Source organism: Lethenteron reissneri, chromosome 33 (genome assembly GCF_015708825.2).
Source record: "Lethenteron reissneri isolate LAM-NWPU_2019-01 chromosome 33, ASM1570882v1, whole genome shotgun sequence".
NCBI lineage: Eukaryota > Metazoa > Chordata > Hyperoartia > Petromyzontiformes > Petromyzontidae > Lethenteron > Lethenteron reissneri.
This window is the reverse complement of record NC_083811.1, coordinates 11,149,649-11,175,162: the sequence shown is the minus strand read 5'-3', so window position 1 is coordinate 11,175,162 and position 25,514 is coordinate 11,149,649. Positions and strand designations below refer to the sequence as shown.

General features: G+C 42.0%; 1 protein-coding gene across 2 annotated transcripts in view; it reads right to left on the bottom strand.

Moving 5' to 3' along the window:
• TBC1D15 (TBC1 domain family member 15) overlaps positions 1–25,225 on the bottom strand; it is a 30,600-nt gene extending 5,375 nt beyond the window's left edge. The window contains exons 1-12 of one of the 2 annotated variants that reach the window (XM_061564612.1): positions 25,170–25,225; positions 19,071–19,211; positions 17,259–17,333; positions 12,819–12,990; positions 8,663–8,882; positions 8,164–8,275; positions 6,048–6,245; positions 5,078–5,206; positions 3,554–3,657; positions 2,300–2,394; positions 966–1,082; positions 553–653 (exon numbers count right to left, since the gene is read on the bottom strand). In XM_061564612.1, the coding sequence (XP_061420596.1) occupies positions 553–653; positions 966–1,082; positions 2,300–2,394; positions 3,554–3,657; positions 5,078–5,206; positions 6,048–6,245; positions 8,164–8,275; positions 8,663–8,882; positions 12,819–12,990; positions 17,259–17,333; positions 19,071–19,211; positions 25,170–25,196 (1,491 nt within the window). In that variant the 5' untranslated portion in view covers positions 25,197–25,225. The remainder of the gene's footprint in view (positions 1–552; positions 654–965; positions 1,083–2,299; positions 2,395–3,553; positions 3,658–5,077; positions 5,207–6,047; positions 6,246–8,163; positions 8,276–8,662; positions 8,883–12,818; positions 12,991–17,258; positions 17,334–19,070; positions 19,212–25,169) is intronic. The other variant, XM_061564613.1, reaches the window with a different exon arrangement.
• Between the last annotated feature and the right edge of the window lie 289 nt (positions 25,226–25,514).

Here is a 25,514-nt window from a genome sequence, read left to right as displayed (position 1 = left end):
CAACAATCAAGGGGGTCGGCATTCTGTTGGCTTCATTGGAGGAGCTCTCAATTACGACCGGCAAGCACTACTTACATATTTAAATCATCACAAATAATAAAACAAAGGGAAAAAAAATACATCAATGCCATTAATTTAAAATCATCAGTTTGAAGGTTATAAGTAACGTTGTTAGAATGACTCTGGAAAAATATGTACACTAATTATTACCATTGCAATAACAATTATGTATAATGAGATGAACCTCTGCTATAAGAATGATTAATTTCCACTAATGGTTCAGGAATGCCAATGGAGATAAGCACCAACCCACATTCATTTGAGAAGATAGACATTAACTTTTATTAACCTCAATACATTAAAAGCTACAAACAAGCATACTTTTTGTTTTTATACAAGTAAAGTTCTCGTATAAGAAACACATTCTTACATTACACTGGTCCAAGGTTGATGTCATACTTTGGTGTAATCACACTAGGCCTTGCCCCCAAGGGATAAGCTGGTGCATTGGCATGCGCATGTTGTTACCGTGGGCCTGAATGCATTACTCACCACTTGATCCATGTAACCTACAAAGCACCAAAAGGCATCTACTTCATTTTCCTGCACGTACAGGATGGGGGAGAGCAGATCACTCATGCCCTGAACGTATCCTGCAGTCACACACATGGGGTAATGACAAAGATTTCCATTAAAACTTATAGATTGAAGCACCAAAGAACTGTCATCAAGAACTGTCACCTAAAGCCAAGACAGCACGAGGAGGAGTAGGATGGACAGCACCACATTCAGACACCTTTGAATTGACACGGGGAGAAAAAGACAGATTCAGATACCATTTACCACATATGCACATTGAAAGAGCGGTTGCTGTTATCTTAGCACAGTGTGCTAAACACGAGGCCAAAACTCCCAAAACACAAGGCAAAGATTCTGCATGTAGCCGACAGAGACTTTATGCTTACCCAAATCAAAGTCGTACATGCAGTAAGTCATCAGGATGTCATTGAGCAGGGTGAGCCCTGGGTTGTTCGAGCCCTCATAGAACTTGTTGGTGCGGTCTGTCCTGTTAACGTCCTTCTCTGTAAACGACGAACAATAAAATATAACGGGGGCAGAGGTGAGACACCACCCTGTCACATCATCAGCAAACACATGCAGTGAAGCGTCAAACACCAAACCACAGGCGGCACACCTGTGCTAATATCGATGCACAAAGTGCAATTCATACCCCAATGCATACAACACAACAAGCATTGTATTAAAGCCAGAGGTGCCTCCACAGATGTCACTTGCACTGCCAAGGACCATCATAGCTTCCCTTTTACCGTTAACTCTGTTTATGCATTGCTGCAAAACTGTAGACTTGTATTGCACTGTGAGCAAACGTGCACTCGTTCGCTATTACAGATGGGCCACCTTGTTTTGCAAAGCCAGCAACAAACAACTAATCGTATTGTTTTTTAAATTATTTACCTTTTACCAACAGCAACTTTGAGTTAAGAATTTTGCAGTACATTTAGTATAAATACAATCTTGAACACACTAATTCATGCTGGTTATGATCACAGCAAAAACAATAAGCAGTCAATGTCCCTTGAAAGACACTTGCAGCAGCCTTGGCACTGTAAGAGGAGCACTCTTAACCTGCAGCTTTTTATAATTAAAGCTCCGTATCTTAAATGCGCCAGGCATATTGGAGCACACCTGTAATCCAATGCATTGGAGGCATTTGTTTGTGGACCGTGTGGATTTGTGAACCTCCCAAACCCACTGGGCTGCAAGTTGAGATCTGGAGACCTGTCACGCAGGTGTGAGGTTCTACATAAATCATAAATGATGGATGGTGATAATGATGTGGCAGTACAGCAAGTAGGTGCATCATGACACGGTTTTTCTCAATGTACTCCAGTTTCCTACCATAGGCAAAAGTGGTCTTAAAAATGGCAAAAGTGTACAACAAAAAATGGTCAAACATCCCAATACAGGACTCTCCTGAAAACTAATTTTGAAACTCAGTGAGGCCAAGGCGTTAGAATGCGTAAACAATGATGGTCAATTTCTCAAATGGGTGTTTTTCTGAAAACATGGCAGTACTTCGAGAAACACACAAAGGTATTAAAAATGCACAGATAGGTTCTGCTTTCTACAAGCTAGCACAACACCAACCATATAGGTGAGTATATCACATGCAGGATAGACGCTGTGTAATCTACCAACCCCACATGTCAAGTCAGATTTATGAAGTGGGTCACTCTGCACTCTACACCAAAACTACACAAAGCATAAAAGTTGTTACCGATTAAGTTCTTGTAATCGCGCAGGTTCGAATTCCTCTTTTCTTGTTCTTCGCTCACAGATTTCCACTGAAGCTTCATGCGGAAATACTCATCCCTAGCGCACAGTGAAACAAACACTCTTAAAAACAATTCAGCGAAATTATCTACATCAAAACATTGATTGTCCCCTTCTAACAGCTAAGAGAATGAATACGCTCTTATCTGTTGTGGTCAGTATATAACTGGGTAAACAGTAATCAAGTTATTGCAGCTCACAGTACAGCTTACCACTATCAGTAACGAGCTGCATTACTTAAACAAATCAGGGTATCAACCAAACAATGTCCAAGGCTACCAAAGGTCATTTTAAAAAAACAGAATGTTGTGCTCTAACATCTGCCTTGAGTGTGCTCCTTGCCTAGATTAGGCCTACATTTCTTTTAGAATTGAAATGCATTTAGTTTTTACTTTCACTCTCTTTTTCCACGGTGTTATTGGGTATCAGAACTGACTGTAAATATATAACTTAGCCACTTCTGATATCTTTTTTTATTTTAAAAGAACATTACACTGGCTACCAATATACAGCAACATTGCACCATCACAGGAGGATGTGTTTTGCACTTGCATCTGTCGATTAGGTTTTAAGCCATGGGCTCCTGTAACATGCAGCTTGTTATGTAGATTAAACAATCTATGGTCTATGCATCAGAACCATGTTTAATTAACTCAAAGAAGAGGTTCTTGATAATGCCAATCCAATGTTGTCACAGTCAGTAGAGCATTAATGCACTAAAATTATTGGCAGTTCTTACATTTATAGAACCCACTTAAATTGATAAATTCCATCATCTACCAAATGTTCTCAAGATTTTCTGTCGACCAACCAGCTGGGAGGTGCAGTGATCATACTACGTGACTTGCTATCGGCAGGTTTCACATTCAGATCCTGGTTGGGGGGGTCTAATAAGCCCCACATCAATCTGGCGTCAGGAAAATAAACATCAGCATTGTGGGGCAGTTACTCGCTGGTATCCTGTGGAAACCACCAGAGGAGAATGGAGTTTTCACCAATGGCTCAGAGCCATGAGTGCACAGCCTCAGTACTTTAATGGTTTTGTCTGCTATCAATCACACGAAAGGGCATAATACTGTGACGCTGGATCATTTATTTAACCGATGCAGAGCTCTTATTTCTGCAGCACTGCCTCTGCTGCCCCCGATCACACAGTTTGTGGTCGTGTGTTGCGAGTGCCGAATTGGCTAGCACGCACGCTTTCTTCTTCACGACGGCTTTCCTCTCCTCTGTCGTGCTTGTCCAAGGGTAATATCCGAGCACGAATTTCCAAACCTCCTTCCGCAGCGAGTGCGCCAGACCCTGCAATAACACCAGCAACAGGCCGTTCAATTAATTACATGAAGACGCATCCAAAATACAACCTTGATATTATTTTGTATCAAGTGAGCTTGAAGCTTTGTTTAATGGAGAAAAACTTTTTTTCTCGCATGACAAGGCAACTTTCAAGTAATGCCCCCTCTAGCGATATTACTGGTGTATGACTGGCCGAAGTGTAGTAACATTGCTTTAGTGTGACAACTGCCAAACATTGATTTTATCTTATAGGTGCTTTACAAGGGTTATAAGTGGTACGATGGTGGTATGGTATGGTGAATAGCAGAGGTGGGACAAAGTCATTGTTATGCAAGTCCAAGTCGAGTTGCAAGTCTTTGTACATTTTGCCGAGTCGAGTCTGAAGTCATCAAATTCATGACTCGAGTCTGACTCGAGTCCAAGTCACATGACTCGAGTCCACACCTCAGAGGTGGGACAAAGTCATTGTTATGCAAGTCCAAGTCGAGTTGCAAGTCTTTGTACATTTTGCCGAGTCGAGTCTGAAGTCATCAAATTCATAACTCGAGTCTGACTCGAGTCCAAGTCACATGACTCGAGTCCACACCTCTGGTGAATAGGCATCGGTATGGGGAGGGAGGTTAGTGGGTACGGTAATTACTGGGGTACCGAGGGATGGAGGGGAGGATGGGCCATAGAGAAGAGGTGGGGGTCTTGAGGGAGGAGCAGAAACGAGACAGAGGGGTGTGGCTTGCGAGATAATATTTCAGCCACAATATTAACCCACAACTAGGCGATAATCAAATTTTGACTTAAAACTTTCGTGACTGCAGGAATTCATATTCTTGGTTAATTCGGTAAAGTCACGTAAATTTTTGTTTATTTTTAATAAAAATAATAAAATAAAATACAAAATTTGTATCCTTTTTTTTTCCATTTACGTGACTTTACCGAAAGAACCAAGAATATAGGCTATAATCATTTCACCCGCCAGCCAAGAATGCCATGGTGTATAGTGGGAGACACAGCATTTGTGACGTTTTTCTCAGGGCACTCTGGTTATTCCAACATGAAAATTAAAAAAGGTAAAAAGGCAAAAAGGGGCAGCCATGAATTTGCTTGCAGATGCCACTCTTGGCAGAGGGGCGTCCAGTGGAGGAACCTCGCGAGAGACCTCAGCTAAAATGTGGATAAGGACGTTTCTTTCAAGACACCTGGCCAGTGTGGAAGAACAGGCCGAAAAAAAGTAACCGTCCTAAAATCCCAATCCCTAAAAAACTAAAAAAGACTCCAAACAGCCACTTATTTACAATGGAAAGATGCAAAAAAACACTGAAGAAGGTCCATTGCGCAACATGTTACTTACGATATATATATTTCTGTTACAAGTCAGCGTCTGTAGCCGAGGAGGTAAGAGTATTTTGGTTAAAAAAAATATTATCGTTACCCCTTGGCAGATGGCAGCCTTCAGTTTGTCCACGTCGCGCACTCTCCCTTCAGGGTCCATGTAGCGCTCCCACTCCTCCGTGCTCACCGGCTCCCGTCGCTGCACATTTGGCCTGGGGCCCAGTTCGGTCTGAATGCGCAACCGTGCAGCAAGTGAGGTTAATAAAGGTTCCAGGAAAAGGAAGACTGCATCAACAACGCCGGCATCTTTGAGGTGGCTGGATGGAGTCCAGAAGCTCGTAATGGCCATGGCACGCTCAGGCAATATCACTGGGACAATGAATTCATGATTACATTGGGTTGATTGGTGAAATGATGGCTGCAGCAAGGACATTTTATTTTTTTACATACATTTGGCCAATGCGAGTTCTAAACAGTATTTTCTCTTAGGTTGATTGGCCTTGCAACACTCTTTAAAGGGTACATATCCTCCAGGGGCGATTCTTTGACTTCATGGGACATTTCACTGCTCGTGGTGAGAATTTACCATAAGTGCCTTGGGGCCTTGGGGCTGTGTCATTATTCAGACATTTTCTAACATAATTCTATTTCTATCATCAATTATTGAATGGCGTTCTTTTGCCTCATGCCATGACACCAACAGCAACGTTGGAATACAATGACCAACGTTGTATAGGCCAACAAGTGCCATGGAAAGACTGGGCCCTACTAAAGGAATGCAGAATTTCAGCACTGGTTTAGGACCATCAGCAAAGATGAGAACTGCCTAATGCTCCATTAAGCAAGGCAATACATTAACTTCAGCTTCGCAGATGACTGCACACAATGCAGCATGAAATTACATGAACATGTCTTGGGCCTATTGTCAGACTTGGGTACACATTTTTGTAATAGCATTGGTGCTAAAAGTCGGACCTTAAGACCACACGTGCTGATGTCAAGACATTTGCTCATGTTTTTTTCCACCGTGCCGCCCCGCTTACGTTTGTGCGCGCGCGAGTTGCACTCACACAGGTGATGAGCTCGAATCCTGGCTCCTCCTGCTGGTTGATGTTGAGGCCAGGGATGGACTCGTTGAGGAGGTCCGCGATCTCGTTGGGGGGGCGGTGGCGCGGCGCTTCGTGCGGCTGCGCCAGTGATTCCCGCAGGAAGTTGGTCACCTTGGAGAAGCTGCCCAGCGTCGTTGTGTACGGGTCCTTGATGAACTTCTGCAAGGGCGGCGATGAAAAAAAGCACCGGCATTTTACCAGCTTACAGCTCTGAAAAGTCAGATTTGTGACGTTGCTATAGCCAACTGTGTAGTGATGTGGTCTGAGACAGTGAGTTCACAAATACACGTTGTGAGTTAATATCTTGGTCATGGATAAACTCAGCTAAAAATATTGTGGTTGACATACGAGTACCACTTAATGCAAATCTAACAAAAATGTACACCATTGGATTGCAGTCGTAAACTGAGAGAGTTACTGCCCCATGCTCATTAGAGGAGGGAAACACTGCTTTGGCTTTTTTTGCATTGTACTTTATCCAAAATAAAATCCCCAAATAAATCAGTACTCGATGCAAGATTGAATTATAAAAAAATGTATGGCTTGAGGCATTTTCAATGATCAAAGCTTCACTGTACAGCACCATTTATTGCTGTCAAATATGACATTGCAGCTTTGGAGAGACTGCCAACTTGGCATCCAAGAAAAGCTAACTATGGCTCAACGAAATAGTCTACTGGAGACCACTAAACTATCACCAGATGATTTTAAGGACTGCAATTCAGCAGATAATGCTGGTGTTCGCATGCTTTTGAGCGAACGTTATCATTTTTGAAGGAACTAAATTTAGATTATGATGTTCATTGGGACATTCCGTCCTGCGAGAATTCCAACTCATTCGGCTGTCAACTTATTGGCTGGTCACATGGCCAAAAGGCAGTACTGCAACTACCAAAGCAAAGTAATTTTCTTATAAATGTTATCCCTTCCTAAGCATAGGTTTTGTCTGTACTCCAGGTATCCTCCAACATGAAATACACCAATTAAAAATTAAATCACCATTCATGTCAAAGCAGTGGAGGACCCTCCTGAATAAAATCACTGAGACTCGGTTAGATTTTTCCTTATTGAATAAAACAAGTGTTATTATCTGACTGGGTAAGGCTGCAGCTGGTGTGCACTTGGGTAGGTCATGAATAGTGCTGTAGAAGGTCAAAATGGTTATTCTTTGATAAAACTGGCCTCCACTGCAGAAACGTGAAATATCTACAATTAAATTTCGATTTAAAACTTTCGTGACTGCAGGGATTCATCTTCTTAGTTCTTTCGGTAAGGTCACGTAAAAGGGAAATAATAAAATAATAAAAATAAAACATAATAAAATACAATTCTCACGACGTTTCGGCCACAACGCAAGCAGCCGTCCTCAGGTGAAGAACAGGTCTGTCAGAAAGACATTCAGACGCTGTCTTTCCGACAGACCTGTTCTTCACCTGAGGACGGCTGCTTGCGTTGTGGCCGAAACGTCGTGAGAATTGTATTTTATTATGTTTTATTTTTATTATTTTAATATTTCCCTTTTACGTGACTTTACGGAAAGAACCAAGAAGATATCTACAATTAGCTAAGGGCCATAGAGATAACTATCACCCCACTGAATTTTAGAGTATGAAGACAATTTCACTTTCAAGTTTCTTCTCTTCTTTAGTGCTGCCTAACGGCGTGTGCGACTTCACGATGATATTGGTCCCGGTCTAGCACGGCGTGTAGAGTTTGTGCTGTTGTTAATTGTAGCCATGTTTTGATGTTACTGAGCCATGTCGTTTTTGGCCGTCCTGGTCGTTTTTTCCCTTCGATTTTTCCTTCCAGGATTTGCTTTAATAGCTGGTATTTGTAGTCGTTTCGGGCAATGTGGCCTAGGTAGTAACACTTCCTGCTAATGATGGTCTTCAGCAGTTGCATTATAAATTTGGTGCACTGGCACGTTGAAGACTAAGTCAAGCCGTCTGCAGATGTCAAATGCTGTGCCCGTGTCATACTCGTAACACTATAGATAAACGTTAAGCAGTCGCCCCACGCCCCGCGTACTGTAAAATGGCGTTCGTTAAAAGCGCCTGGCAGTCGGCGTAGTACGTACCGACACAAAGTGCGGCGCTCCGTCGTCAAAGAGTTGCAGCTCATCCATCGACTGGGAGAGCGCGCGCGTGTCGTGGCAGTGCACCAGCGTGAGCCTCGAGTCAAGCGGGGACCTGCACAACAACCAGACAACTTCAGTGTCTTGTGGGTGCACGTGCGTGCGTGCTGTGTAGCGGTTAGCGTGCTGTGCTATGAGCCCGCTATGAAGCCGGCCACCTGAGTTCGATTCTCGCTCACGGTCAACACCAGTGACAATAATTTGAATCGGTCCTGGGCCGCCCATAGGTTGACTCAGCCTTAAATGGATACCTGGTGCGGTGTGCAGACATCGCCACTGTGGAGACAAAGGCGGCCGGGCATGGTGCTGGCCACCCTTGTGTGCCGTGTAGGCCTTAATTGGTGCTCCAATCAGCCCTTGCCCCAACAGTCTGTCACAGACTATACTGGGGATCTTTGTTTTTGTGCGCACATGTCAACGTTCCTCTTCCATCTTAACTGACCGGGTGAGCGAGACGTAGCGACTCAGTGCAGTGAGGAGCGCTTTGCTGCCCCCCTGGTGGAAGTGCAGGGCCGGGAAGGAGGTGCCGTCGCGGATGATAAAGATGAGGTAGGACCAGCCGAGGCCCGGCTTGTTCTTCCTGATCGACTTGAGATCAGACAGGCTAAAGGCAAATGCCCACTTGCTCTTGCGCGTATTGGACTGGAAGGACACCCCCGTTTCTACAAACCAAAACAGAATAAGGAAATGAAAGACCAGCAAAATGTTCGCCACCGAGTTAGCTTGACCGACGTGGTACCTTAAGTCCCTGCAAATGCTTCGCGAACGTGGTGTGTTATCACAGCCCGCTGTCCTGCTACAAAGTAGACATCAAAATAGACATCTCCCACTTCAGTAAAAAAATGTCTTGCTGTGGTTGTCACACCTGATGATGATTGCTTGTGTTGCAATTGAAACGTCGTGATTTAAATTTCGATTTAAAGCTTTCGTGACTGCAGGGATTCATCTTCTTGGTTCTTTCGGTAAAGTCACGTAGAAGGGAAGTAATAAAATAATAAAAATAAAACATAATAAAATAATTCTCACGACGTTTCGGCTACAACGCAAGCAGCCGTCTTCAGTTGACCTATAACTTTGTTTTGTTTTCCAGTGGATCCTTGGTTTATGACACTATGAAGAGAATTGTCCCCATCGTGGGAATGTAAAAATGATACCACTGGCTCCAGACCACCAAAGACATGAGCACTGCTGCATTGATAATTATATAAATTGAGCACCGAGACACATTTTACCTTTTCTAGTAATGTCTCAAGGGCTTTGATGTCTATATTCTTTGGTTCCTTCGGTAAAGTCACGTAGGTGAAAAAATTCAATAAAAATTAAAATAAATAAATTCAATCACGACGTAGAAGGGAAGTAATAAAATAATAAAAATAAAACATAATAAAATAAAATAATTCTCACGACGTTTCGGCTACAACGCAAGCAGCCGTCTTCACCTGAAGACGGGTCTTATTATCTTTATTATGTTTTATTTTTATTATTTTATTACTTCCCTTCTACGTCGTGATTGAATTTATTTATTTTAATTTTTATTGAATTTTTTCACCTACGTGACTTTACCGAAGGAACCAAAGAATATAGACATCAAAGCCCTTGAGACATTACTAGAAAAGGTAAAATGTGTCTCGGTGCTCAATTTATATAATTATCAATGCAGCAGTGCTCATGTCTTTGGTGGTCTGGAGCCAGTGGTATCATTTTTACATTCCCACGATGGGGACAATTCTCTTCATAGAATGTCCACAAAAGCACAACTGGTCACTTATAGCAAGTGTCATAAACCAAGCATCCACTGGAAAACAAAACAAAGTTGTAGGTCAACTCAGGCATCATCATCTCTCTTGATGTTGATAAAATGGATACTACCTTCTTGTGAGAAATTAACAGTGGTTGTGCTTTGGAAGTTTTATCCCTGTCATAAGAATTACCACCACTCGCTCAGAATTGCTGATAAAGTCCCACCTAATGTTAATTTGAGAGAGCACAGTACTCTTACTTGATGTATAAAATAACATAAACGCACTCCATGAGTGTTCTCTCCTTGTTACTTGAATAGCCATGCCACACGAACTCCGGTCATCCTCGCCACGCCTTTTGGCTAGCCATCGAACAAAGATGGTCAGTGCATTGCGCGCTTTCAAATGCGCTTCCATGGTGGTCTGGAATATTCTTCCTTCCAATTGTAGGAAGCTACTAGAGCTATGCACTTTTAAATATTAGACTGAAAACAGATTTCTTTAGAACTGCTTTTTGATGTTCATAGTTTGTTGTCCGTCCCCCGCATCTCTGATTACCACGGTAAGAGGTTCAATATACATACAATACATACACTGTATACAATTAGAATTTAACTTGCAGAAACTGTTTTACTTAATTTTCGACACTCAAGACCTGACACACAGGGGGATGTAAGACTGCATAAATATTTTGGAAATTTGATTTTGCAACATAAGCTAATGATGCCAAGTATCCAAATCCTCCAAATACAATTTCTGTAACTGGAATGAATAGCAGTTTGTGTCTCCGCTAAAACGTTTAAACAATAATACGTGTAATTATCTATGCCACGGGTACATCTATGCCCACATATTTGGTATCATGCAAATTAATTTGCCGATAAATGAACAGTGTACTGGCTTTGTCCGTTAAATTAGCAAGCTCGAAAATATTTATTGCGCTCTCCTCTTAGGTAAACGTTGATGGCCAGTGCAAATACAAACAAGGTCAGCGTGCATCAACGCTTACCACAGCACCACCAAATGAGTTTGCCGTTCTCAAATGCAGCGTCAGCCAGTGGAAAATTCTGACACATTTATATAATATGATACTGGCTGATAGCAATAGCAATTTCCCCCCAATAAAAAATTTAAAAAAGCATTAACAATTGTGAGAACCTGAAACCAGGCTATGGTGACACAGAATGTTTATTACCTAGACACAAACATTCAATGTTTGCTGTTCATTACCACCAACATTGTGTCCCAAATGTGCAACTGGAATCCAAGCACAATATGAATAAATACCCATTATATCTAAAAAAGAACACATGTAAACTAGTTATGTCGTCTGTCCAATATGGCATTCACCAAAACCGATACAACTTGTGTCTTTAGCTGTTTTAGAGTATAGGTCACAGGGTGTCTTGAGTGACACCGACATTTAGCACAAAAAGAGGTGAAGGCCAAATTATGTGATTCATGTATGCAGTGCAGAGGTCGCAACCGGGTACCCGATACCCGTACCCTACCCGATACCCGGCTACCCGTACCCGGCCGGGTACGGGTACGGGTAGCCGTTTGCGACCCTGGTGCGGCCGGGTACGGGTACAGGTAGGCCGTGAGTCACTGGTGAGTAACCGTTTGTCACTCATTTCGGGTAGGGTACGGGTAGGGAACGGGTACAGGTACCCATTTGCGACCCTGGTGCGGCCGGGTACGGGTAAGGAATCAAAACCCGTTTGCGACCTCTGATGCAGTGGACTATACTAGCCATTGGAACCCACACTAAAAGCATCAACTCAATACTCTTGAAAACGTGGTCTCATCCCAAACAGAAGGAGGGAATGTGAGTACAGGGCAACAGAAGTGCTGGCACCTTGCTGATGTTACACGATTTTTAAAAAAATACTTATTAATAATTATACAGCAATCATTCCACCAATGATACATCCGCAGTACTTTAGTAAGCCTCCCTTTAAACCAACAATTGTATTATTATACTTTTTTTCAGGAGGGTCCTGCAGAAGTTTTTGCAGTCGTGGGTGATGATTACTCTGTATAATCCCAATTTAATGTGTATTTTTTTTTAACTTAGCACGTTTGGACCATGGTGCTGGTACAATTGACCTACTGTTGTAAATTACGACACAAGATCTTTAAATTCCACTCTGAAGTAGACGACGTACATATACAGCGAATACACCCAAAACAATAACCAGGGCGGTTGCTGGATACGAACCATAAACTTTAGCGAGCAAGGGGTGAGCATGCGTCTGTTGGGCCATGTCACCATCCTACGAAAGGCACACAGTTTCTCAGAGCTGGAATATTTTAAATGAAACTACATCTATTTGTGTGTGATCAATGGTGTCCAAGCACATACCAAACTTTAATCACTTGAGAACCAGATTCATAAATAAACAAAACGTGTTTTCCCCACTCGGTTGAGCATGGGGTGTCGCTAAACCCCGTATTCTATATCAGTGTTGTTCACTAATTTTTAGAGGGGGGCCCACTTTTACCCATAAGACATCAGTGTGAGGGCCGCCATATCGCCTGCAAGGAGTGCTTTCACATTTGTGTATTGTTGGGGGCCGCACATCAGCCAGCGCCCGCAGGCCTTGCAGTGAAGAACACTGCCATATATGGTCCCGAGTCTGGGGAAAAACATCCATCTTCTTAGGTCAGGAACGAAACGTAGATTAGAAGTCAGGCTCTGAACCCAACAGAAGATGGCCTAATTTAAGATGAGAGATGAGGAAATCAACCTCGGTTCCAGATAATGCTGGCTCAGTGCTCTAACAAAGGAACATTTGGAACACAGAGAAATCCAGCCACCCCCAATAAGTTACATTTGGAGTTGTGCGAGGTCGTTACCCTCACTCTCAGAGCCGATTCTCTTCTTGTAGCCCACGGTGTTCACCACGGCCCAGTCTGGCTCGTATCCTGGATCCACGTCGTCTGCTCGGACAGGGCGCCCCGACACCGAAACTCCCGCTGCTGCTGCCCCCGTGGGCTGCTGCTTCCAGTCCACAACCGCATTTGAGTCCTGGCAAAATAAAGTACAGGCAAAAACGGGAGGGGGGGTCACACATCTACCCCGCGGGCCCGCACATGGTGTGCACGGGTGAAGCCTTGGAATGTGGCTACTTGGTTACTGGGTGACTTTCCAGCGTTGGCTAGTGCCACTCAATCATTGTAACTTCAATAATGTTAAACTGTTTAGGTGCGAGAGAGCATTCTACATGTATTTGGTCAATTCTCTGTGCTGCCATGTTTCTTTGTTTTACCTCAGCCCACATTGGAGAAACAGATAAAAAACAGGCCAATCTTGGAATTAAATCAGTTATGCGTAACATTATTTGGGTTTAGTATTATCCATACAGGAGGCAAAGTGCTGAAAGCATGGAATACACAATTAGGTTGCGAGTTTAAATCGGAGTCAGTGGTGGCGATTCATGAATTTAGGATCAATAAAATTAGTATAAATTAGTACCACGTTTGGGGAAATCAACAACAGTTGTCCTATGAACTGACTCCTGCCACTGGTTTAAGGCTGTCAACTGGAAAAAAGGATCACCTCATAGCTATTTGGGCAGAAAACAACTTTGGTGTTTCATTTTTGGTGATTGACTTCTGTTTGTTTTCTTTCCCATATCGCACAAACTTAGCTTCGGTTTGCTCTTTCAACTATGAAGGTAACACGACACGTGCTTTGTTTTCCGAGGCAAACATCAGCACAGTTCTTTCCTTTCAACGTTGGCAGCTCAACAGCCGGACATTTCATGGGATCTCCTTTGCCAGTACCAAAATATACTAATAGGGTTTTTCCCCTTTTTTCTGGCAACAAAACTGACACCTTTTGCAAGGAATCATGCTTACATTAACCACAATACCTGCAGTCAAATGCAAACAAAAAACAATACTCTGATAATTTATGCATTGTCTTTGAAACTGATTGGTCCGCACCAGAGACAGCTGTCTCTGGTGCGGACCAATCAGTTTCAAAGACAATGCATAAATTATCAGAGTATTGTTTTTTGTTTGCATTTGACTGCAGGTATTGTGGTTAATGTAAGCATGATTCCTTGCAAAAGGTGTCAGTTTTGTTGCCAGAAAAAAGGGGAAAAACCCTATTAGTATATTTTGGTACTGGCAAAAGAGATCCCATGATGTAGCTGCTCACCCCGAGCTCTCATTACTCTGGTATTGCGTTGTCTTTGAACTGTGCGCCTTTTGGCGTCATCTGGTCGAACACCATATGAGACTAGGCTCCAAAGAAAGCTGTCTCTGGTGCGGACCAATCAGTTTCAAAGACAATGCATAAATTATCAGAGTATTGTTTTTTGTTTGCATTTGACTGCAGGTATTGTGGTTAATGTAAGCATGATTCCTTGCAAAAGGTGTCAGTTTTGTTGCCAGAAAAAAGGGGAAAAACCCTATTAGTATATTTTGGTACTGGCAAAAGAGATCCCATGATGTAGCTGCTCACCCCGAGCTCTCATTACTCTGGTATTGCGTTGTCTTTGAACTGTGCGCCTTTTGGCGTCATCTGGTCGAACACCATATGAGACTAGGCTCCAAAGAAAGCTGTCTCTGGTGCGGACCAATCAGTTTCAAAGACAATGCATAAATTATCAGAGTATTGTTTTTTGTTTGCATTTGACTGCAGGTATTGTGGTTAATGTAAGCATGATTCCTTGCAAAAGGTGTCAGTTTTGTTGCCAGAAAAAAGGGGAAAACCCCTATTAGTATAGCCCGGACATTATTTTTTATAAAACTTTAGACAAATGCAACACCATAACACATGCCATTGCAAGTGACTAAGTGGTTCACTAAAGAGTGAGTTTCACTTGATAAAATGTGCATGGTTATTCAAAGTGAAAGTGTCTTCCTGCTCATATTGAGTGGGAGGGGGAGCAACGCTTATCTCTCTTGGCACCTTTGAGCCAATTGTTGAAATTATGCATTCCGATGACAAGTGCCAGTATCTCCATGGTAATTATCTATTTTAAGCACTCTACATGCAATACAGCACATCACACTTAGAAAACAAGAGAGTTGTAGTAATAGCTTGGGACGTTTATCCTGATTTATCTTTTTTTTCAAGAACCCAGAATGTGGCATCGCAGAGGAAGATACAAATTACGAAAATGTGTCGAACCCAGAACAATACACCCTCGAATGGGGGGCTGTATGGAGGCACTTGGGCTCGCTGCCCTGCTAGAGTAGGGGGGCAAAGATTAGGAGCAGCAGATTAACGAGGAAGCAGAAGAGGCGAATAATGTAACCAAATAAAACAGGAAATTAAGTAATATGAGCGCGATGTCCAGGTTTATCAGCCCTAGGAGCAACGGTCGTCAGGGAGCTTACTACAATGTTTCAGTGTCACGAGTCCAGGTCTCCTGCTAATCTTAAGTTATTTAATATGTTGCTGCATTCGTATTGTTGTTGGAGCGTTTGGCATTTACGCTCAATCTTCACATTCCAAAGCATGGTTTGAGTGTGCCTGAAGACAAGCTGGAGTGACGCGCAGCTCTTAAACACACTCGTTGTAGAGGTATTTTTCTCCATTTTGTAAAACGTATCATTATTAATAGTAGCCACATGTGACTTGTCTTTGCCCATGCAGGCATTGCCATTCTGTTCAGTGTGTATTGTACCAATTATATAAGGGGAACACTGTCATTATTTGCCAACCTAAAAAAATGATTTTAGAAACAAGATCCCAAAAGTGTTTTCAAGATAGAACTTTTGCTATAAAAGATCCAAATATAAATAAAAGTACTAATGTGGAGGCAGAACAAGTACTGTTTCAATGCACATTTGAGTAATTCGAAAGTAATGCCACCTACGGTATAGCAAAGACTGTTTTTACATGCTTTTATTTAACTCACTCCGTCTGTTGTAGCCTCAAAAAAAATCTTGTAACTCAATTTTTACACACTTCTCAATGTGCTATCGACTGCAAACTTTAAATACCTATGTCATACTGATGACAAGACTATATTCTATCATAAAAAAAATCCTAAATATATATTTTTAAACATTTTACACGCTTTTATTTAACTTACTCTGTGTGTTGTCGTCTCCTAAAATCTTGTAACTCAATTTCAACCGTATTCCCAATGTCGTATCGACTGCAAACTTGGTATAGGTGTGTCATACTGATGACAAGACTATATTCTATCATTAAAAATAAAAATATATTTTTTTAAGCAATCTTTTTTACGGCTCTAATTGTCCACGTTTACGGCTCTAATTGTCCACGCTCAACTGACGTTGCCTATAAATCACCACGGGGTCCCTGACGTCACGGCAAGCCTCGGGGAGCCACGCCGAGGGACGGGGGATGTGGAAGGAGGGGAGGGGCGATGGGGGAAGGGGGCAGGGGCAGGGGGAGGGGAAGCTCGGACAGTACATTTCATTAAAGCGTGTTTTTTAAAAAAGTATTTTTAAATATTTTATTCCTGCTGTGTTTGCCAATTTTGAGATGTGGCTAGCCACAGGCGATTTAATTATTTATTAATGATATGCCAGCACTGTTAACGTCAACCGATTTCCACATCTGACATACAACCTAAATTAAGCCAGCAGCTGGGATGTCAATTAAAGTGAGGCTTAATTAAATTAATGTTGTGCAGAAAATGCAAGAGGTTGCACAGCTTTCATTACAATTGGCAGCACTCTATGTTACATAGTTGTTACAGCAACCAATACAAATATGCAAAAAAAATGTGTGTGTTATCTTAAACTGGTCAGTTTACATTTGGATTATATTTTGCATAGTTCTTCTGTTAACTGACCTTTTATGTCCGCACTGCAGAAACAGTTGTTTTTTACCACCTTAAGAGTCACTGGCAGCCCTTGGCAAAGGCATAACATACAGGACAGAATTTGCTGGGAGTCATGCCAAATATTACAAGCATAAACACGAGCGGAACGCAGATGGGTAGAAGAGCAAGGCCAATGACAATCTCACCGATTGCACAACATTAAAATTATAGCATCACGTCTGCTACAAAAAAAAATCCTAAATGGAGCCCTCACAAATCAGAACCATAGTGCCGGTGTAATTTCATATTGTTGTTTATTAGCTGTTCACTCCAATTGCAGGAGGATGTATAAAGCACAATGATCTCCCTGTGTAAAACATTTAAAAAAGGCAAAGCAACATAAAATAGAATTGTAACACATGGCTTCCCTAAAGCAACTCTTTATTTCGGAGACAAATTTTGAGTGTGTGTGCGAGGTACAATACGTGACCTATTCAGCTGTTAGCAGGGCTATTTGGGTTAATGGAAGAAAGACACGTACCTTCTTCGGGCAGAGCAAATGCAATTGGTCTCCGTTTTCATCCACAGGCACCCAGTCTATAAAGGCATCGGTGCCCTGTGCAAATAAGATCAAAACGTGCTTCCAATAAACATATTCCCCAACACCAGCAAAACATTTCAACACAACGAATGACACTGAAGAAGCTTTAGGCAACAAAGTGGAAGCATTTTCTGCAGCAGGAGAGTAGTGGGTAATCACGACGTCGGAGTGGCAAGTAGTGAATTACGTTGAAGAAAACTAAATACTATTCCCTTCGACTGATGACCCACAGCCATTGGTATGAAATGTAGACTCAAAATGATCAGAAACAACAAAATAAATAAAACTATAATACGATTTAATTTCCATGCAATCTACATGCAACAACATATCAATATGCTTTACAACAGTAGGGACACACAATGGAAAATACTGACTAAAACGATGGGTAGGAAGGTCTGCAAGAAAGTTTTTTAAGAATATTAACGACTAACACAGAAAATTAGTTATTAACAGTATGAGCAATTATATAAGACAACAACTAAAATGCAGATAATATACATGCGTGCACGCCGGCTTGTCTGTAACACGGCAACATACAGAAAAATGCAGTCTCGCTATAACCAGAATGCCCATTGGAAAGTCCACAGCCCGATTATATTCACTGGTTTGTCCTAACACCTCATGTGTCTCTACGAGAATCTTCTTCTGTAGGGCATGCGAAACGCAATGGACACGTTGACTACCACGTATTGAGTTTGCAAAGCCTCTCGATGGCATCTGGGGGTCGCCAGATAGATTCAATTTGTACTCCCTGCAAAAGTTTGCGTTGGTGAGCATTGCCCAAGTGGCTTGCACTTCACCGCACTCAGGGATACCTGGATTGTCCACTTATGAAGAAAATTACCACACCATGAAAAGGTGAGATGTTTGAACCATCTTCTTGGTTCTTTCGGTAAAGTCACGTAAAATGGAAATAATAAAATAATAAAAATAAAACATAATAAAATACAATTCTCACGACCTTTCGGCCACAACGCGAGCAGCCGTCCTCAGGTGAAGAACAGGTCTGTCGAGAATACAGAGTCTGAATGACCTATTTTTATTATTTTATTATTTCCATTCTACGTGACTTTACCGAAAGAACCAAGAAGATGAATCCCTGCAGTCACGAAAGCTTTAAATCGAAATGTTTTAACCATGTAAAATAAAACTAATTTTAATACTATAGAAGTGCTTTAGACTCACTAGGCTCAGACATAGCAACTTATATGTTACGATGTTATTCACTGCAGAGTAATGAAAATAATTTGAATACATCGTAGGTGGTAATTATGCAGTGTATTTGCAATTCATTTTCATTTCTTTTTATTATCTGGTTGCCATTATACAATACATGAGGAACACGCATTGGGCAGGGGAAGTGATTGTATGAGATGGAAATGGCTGAGGGAGTGGTATGATTGAAATATGCAATCAGTCACAGGCAGAAGAAAAGAGGAAGATTTGATCAGTCACAGGTGGAAGAGAAGGAGAAGAATTGGAGCTGTGACTTAAACAAGGAAAATTGCCAACAGTGAGTGTGGATGAGCAGGGGGAGATAGTACCAGATAGAGGTTAGCATCGGAAAAGAACACCCTTCCATTCACCACAGGTTGACCGAGGGATTCAACAAGCAGGCTTTTGGTCTGCTTAACTAAGGGAGGTATGAGTAAGATAGTGCAGCGAGATAAGAGGGGTAAAACAGGTAGCAGCAAGTAGATGTACGATCACAAAAACCATCCCTTGACGGCCCTCGGGGGTCAATAGTACCTGGAAACCAGGCGCCCCGGGACGCCCCTGGCTGTTGCTGGGCTTCTCAATGAGCCGAAGGATGCCAGGGATGAGCGAATCCTGGTCATTGTTCTTTTTGGTGCAGGTGTGGACGAACACACCGTCCTTCTCATACACCACCTATCAACATGCCAGAACACTCCGATTAGCACGTGTGGCTACGTACGGTGCAAATAAGTTCAACATACATACATACACAGGGTCAGGGAGTATTATATTGGCAATTGATATCTGAACCTGTCCTCGGCAAACCCCTTTTCCACTATTATCACTTGGCCTAATGTGCTGTGCCAGCCTTGGTCACTGTTTCTCTGTTCACAGAAATGTGGAGTGAATACTTGGCATCAAGTGATATGTATTTTATAAACCCCCAAGAGATGATAGGATGAAGTGAGCTCCAATGGGGATTTTAATTCAAAATCTTCCAACTGGAAGGTGGGTATCCAGTGGCAGCCAGGATAATCAAATGGTATTCTTAAATTAAAATACATTGCCACAACAATCTACGCAATAACAGTTTGTCCTAAATTGGCAGTGTTCTCCACTCAATCAGAAGACAATGAAAAATGAGTCATTCCATTCCAGACTGGTACACCCACGTAATCTAGAAATATTTTTTCAGCGATATAATAATTATATTAGTGTTTTATATATAAAATTGGAAAACATACAGCTTGCATTATTCGTACTTAAGACCTAACACAACTCAATTAATTAATAATAATCATTAAGTTATGTATTGACATTTTACCAAGCTTAAATACGTAGGTTTTCTCGTTCTAAATACTGAATTGTGATGAAATTATTAATCAATTCTGCTCATGGCAATAGTGGCAATGTCTCCCTGCACATGTGACTATTAAGATAGCACTCGTCTCTATAGGCAAACCTCAGGTGAGTCTCTAGTGGTAATTGCACATTTTCATGGTAGAGGCAAGTGTCATACATTATTAATTTATTGTTTGCACAAATCTATTGTGCCATAAACAAGTTAACAAATCAATGGCATACACCAGCTGAGACAATTTGAAACGGAGCAATAGTCTAATTAATCATGAACAGTGACCAATATTACACGTTTAATTTTGTATGTTTTACAAAATACACCAAATGCATGGGAAGTGTTTTGAAAGAAGGCCATTTTATTACAACAGCGTGAACCTCAAGCATATTGCCACTTATTAAACCACTCCAATGATCCACCAAGAGTGGAAGTCATGGCATATACATTCATAAAGCCTCTACACAGATACATCAACTTGTATAAGTGATGATAAAAAATCCTGGGTGTCCTCGTACTCACACAATAGTCAGTATGTACATTGATGTTCATAAATCAGCAAGTACTGTGAAAATTACCTTATAGTGCCAGGAAAACATTATAAAACCGCTAAAGGCCCTGTGGCAAGAAGCCGGGTGTGACTGCTTCACCTAACCCATAAATGAAATGACAAAAAAGTCAACACATTCATCAATAACACTTACTGCCTTAAAAGGAAAAAGTAAAGAATGCATAGCAGTGCTGCCAGAGGTCCACTTGAAAAACATGGAAAATGTCAACAATTCAAGGAATGCTTCAAAATATGAAATGAACAGGTAACTATGGCAAGTTTTTTTCATTGTTTTATGCATTTGGAATGGCACAGGCAGCAATAACATACACGCATAATATCAGGCAAACTACTTATACGATACCCCCCCCCCCCCCATCTGAAATAGATTATTTCCAGTGTTTGTGGAGGACTGGCTTAAAATCCTAGGCAACCCACAAGTAATAGTTTAATGGGCCACATGAGCTCATGAGACTCAAGAGACGCTTTGCTAAAATGTTGCTGGAAAACGCTTATCTAGAAAGCTCAGTGGTTAATCTACTAAAATTTCCTACAGCTTTTGTTGAGAAATGTCCACAGCTTCCAATAGCTTCGAAATTAGCTCCCAGTGTCAAACCACTTTCCTGCTTTTCCCCACTTACTAAGACCATACGAGAAAGCGGTTTCAAAATCAGTTCATGTGACTGTTAACAAAGCCAAAACATTACCTCAGAAAAGACTGTTTCAGCAACAGCACAGCAAAGAGAAGCAAAGCATATGTTATTGCACTCATGGTCACGAATAACACGTAGCTTATTTTAAGGGTACTAAAATAATCCTATATTTAATCAGTAACGCCTCACTGAGTCTCAAGACCTTTTCATGAGTGCCATGAATTGATAAGCTTAGCTAAATTCTTGGTAAGTTGGAATTTGGAAAACAGCTGGAGTTGTGAAAACAAAACTAGGTCAAAGGAGAGAATGCACAAAATATCCATCGTAAGAATTCTATTTGCTGTATTGCAATTATTGGAATAGAATCTGTTCAGTCCACCACCATCTGCACCTCCAAAGTGCCGACCTCCAGGTATGTGCATGAATAATTAAGGAATGTCATTAAAAGAAACAGGTATGTACCTAGCTATCTAAATCAGCTCAAAACTTCCATAAACCACGTGATTTTTTTAAGGTATGGCCAACCCCACTCTGAATCCCTCCTTTTTCCCTACCCCCTTTGAAAACACACACTCCATGCAGCTCACTGGTGATTGCTCTTTCACATTCTCTCTCACTCTTTCCCTCACCTGCTATCACCCTCTCATCCACAACTTTTTGGCCCAGTCATTCCTTCTCCCCCCACCTTCCCCTCCCTGCCTGGCACTTATTTGTTCCTGCTACTCATCTTGAGCCGTGCCCCTTTCCCGTTCCTTTTTCTTTTCCCATAAATTACATCATTGAAGCCCCTTCCTGTGGTATGACACGGGTTAAATATTTATCATGTAAATTATACAACGTCATATTTTACTGGATACAAAAAGGGAGATTAACAATAAACCACATCAGACTGTGATATTCAAATCGTGGACATTGATGAGTAACTCTTTACAATGAATATTACTTACTAGCATTATTAGTTAGTACATTGGGACTGGCGATTCTTAGATAGCCGTTTTGATCTCCCAGCGTGACATGTGTAATAACAGAGAAGTTTCTCAAATCCCCCCGGGCGTCTGTCCAACCAACAGCATATAAATAGGTCTGCCACAGTTAGTCGATCGACAGGTCGCGTCTGGTGGGTACTCCCGTCTCTTTCAAGACGCCTTGACAATGTAAGAGAGCATGCCAATTAACACTCTCGAGATACCATTTCGACTTCCCTCTACTGGAGGCAGCTCTGCTAGCAGTGGCACGAGCCTTTGCTTTCTTCAGTGGAGAAAATGGTGTTTAAAAGGCGTGAAACCTACAATCCAACAAAGTACAATCCAAAAGTGGCATGTGGAAAGGTTAGACTCATCACTTTTTGATGTAAACACGCCAAGCTAGCCAAGCCATAAACTAGTGCTATTAGTGCACGTGGCAGACATTGGGTAACATCTTTGGAATTTGCCAAATCAACACAAGATGGGCTCAACGTTTTGACTGTTTACAAATGTGCAACTTAATGCACGCACATTGGATTAAATCTGTGGTGTAAATGTGTACAGAATTATTAATGAAACCCTGCACAAGTCAAAGGGTCCCCCTGCTATAAAGAGCAATGAGGCAACACTCATCTCCAATGGTGCATCAAGTCCAGTGGTGGAAATTCTGCATTTCCATGCCAAAGCCTGTGCTCACCATAAGTCTACTGTTGACTTTCAACAAAACAGTACTTAATTGTAACGGCCACAAAGGGATGATAAGGCCGAGTGGACTGAGAATGGATCTCGCGACGGTCCAACTATCAAGTGTTCTAACAACGATTTCAAAATAAACTTACCATTAGACGAAATTAAACTATAACGTATATGTACAGTGCATCTATACTGTGTACTGTACAACAGATTTGCAAAAAAAATCAGCCGCAGGCTTTGATTCCCAAGTCGGGCCAGTTGAGCTATCATCTTGCCAAGTGGGTGACGAGGTGATTGATTGATCTAAAATGCTTAAAATGGAATCGATAATGCATTGCATCAGCTATAATTACGAACAATCGGCAAAACCGTATTAACCGACGCAAGCAGCTTGAATAATCGATCAATTATAGGACCTGATGAATTGACCAAGCCAGAGTTAAATCGATAATGGACTGAAAATTTGAGCCAGATTAACATACAGTACCATGATAAAACAAACAATCAATAAACGTATTAATTAATCGAGTGATATCGATCAATCGTGAATGGAGCAAATCCGATTGACGTCGATGTATATTGCCACGAAAATGAATATTGTCACGTAAAATGCAATACCACCGCACCGTACTACCAGGAAACCGATCAATCGACGCAATTTCATTCATCCGTACCCCAGAGGCCCCGTTACATCCACACAATTGGCGCAGTCGATGTTTCTCATCTCTTTAACGTTATACTCTTAGGTGTTTTTCGGCAAAGTCACGTAGGTAAAAAAATAAAATTAATAAAAGTAATAATAGAAATTTTAAAAAATCACGACGTTTCGGAGGCATCAGGTGGGACCGTCACAGCCAGATTTACTGTCTCAAGATTTACGGTCTCAAGGTAAATCTAGCCGTGACGGTCCCACCTGATGACGGAGACTTGTGTTGCCTCCGAAACGTCGTGATTTATTATTTTATTTCTATTATTACTTTTATTAATTTTAATTTTATTTTTTTACCTACGTGACTTTACCGAAAAAACCTAAGAGTATGAATCCTTGCAGTCACGAAAGCTTCAAATCATTAACGTTAGCCAATGTGCTGCGATCCAAAACGTGTAAGACTGTTACAAGCCTGGCACTGCTGCACAGTAATTGTTAGCGATGTTATCTATAACAACAAGGCTATATGGATGACGACGGTGATGATGATGATGGCCGGTGACGGGAGTAGTAGCTACAGAATGGAACGCGTCCGAGAGGACGTCCAGCCGGGGAGATGGAGCGACGTAATCAAGCAATGGAACTTGTCCGTTGTTGACGATGAACACGATCAACAACACAACAAGCTTGGCACACGAATGGCCTAATCGGTTAATTCTGTGATCGCGTTAAAACACTGTTACAAGGGTCACCGACAGATAACTTGAATAGTATCGATCTCCTGCCGTGTTTGTCTCACCTGATGACGGTTGCGTGTGTTGCGATCGAAACGTCGTGATCTATTAATATTCTACCTTAATAGGAAACGTATATAATAACAGGCGCTTAAATGTGTTTGATATGACAGTTGTGCAGCAATAACATTTAAGGACGTATCTCTCTCAGCAGGTTGGTTGTATCCTGATATGAAATAACGCAAATTTAATAGCAAATAAGATCCATTTAAAATTAAATACATGAATTTTTTATTCAATACATTTGTTTGATTTAATATTGTGAAATGTGTATCAACTGCAACCGTGCTTTACAATGCGATATAGATTATTAAAAGTTATAATTATCTTAAATTATAGAAGATAGGGATATTAAAATTGAATAATTATTTCTATTTTAATATTAAAGTCTGTGGAGTCTATACTGTGGGCAGCAGAGGGAAGTGTACCATACATATTGCTGTACTTTATCTCTATGTACTCTTTGATCCTTTCGGTAAAGTCGCCGATAAAGTCACCTACGTGACCTACGTGACTTTACCGAATGAACCAAAGAGAGAATAGATTCCTGCCGTCACTAAAGCCTCAAAGTGAAGATTACCATCGTTATGTTTAACATGAATAACAACGAGCCGAGCTAGGCCCCGCGTACTCATCGATACGGATGTAAACATGGGCAGTGACCTCTTACACAAAGATCACCGCCCCCCAATCTCAGTGTCGCCTCTAACAGACTGTTTGGGGGGGCAGGTGCTGTTCGCGAGCACCTACGAGGGGGTGGGGGGGGGCAACAACCACGCCCGGCCGCCTTTGTCTCCCCAAGTGGCGATGTTTGTCACCCACACACTCCATCACATTCCAACACACAAGCAAACAAGCGCGGCCCGTCAACACTCGATATACCAATCGCCACAGACGTGTTCATTAACAAAGACACCGAGGAATGACAACAACAACGACGACAACAACAACAGCAGCAGCAGTCGTAGCTGGTACACGAGGCGCGGCTCCCACCTTGTCCACCCTGCTCGCGGAGGCCATGACAGTCGAGTGAGTGACGCCGCGTTTGAATTCCCCATCGCGGACAAGCAACGGGAGGGGGCGGTGCCCAAGGTAGCCCCGCCCACCGTTTGAATTCCATAGCCCGTATAGGTAACGCAAACCCCACCCCCCCCCAAGAACGATTGGATTACGTACATCGGATAGGTCGGGCGGTTGGGATATCGTAGTCCGTATAAGCAAAACACCGATGTTGCTGCGTGTTTATTCGCGTGGCCGCGTTGCCATTGGTGGGTGCGAGGTCACGTGGAGGGCGCGTGGGGAGAGGGGGGGTAGTCACGCGCGGGTTGGAGGGTGGCC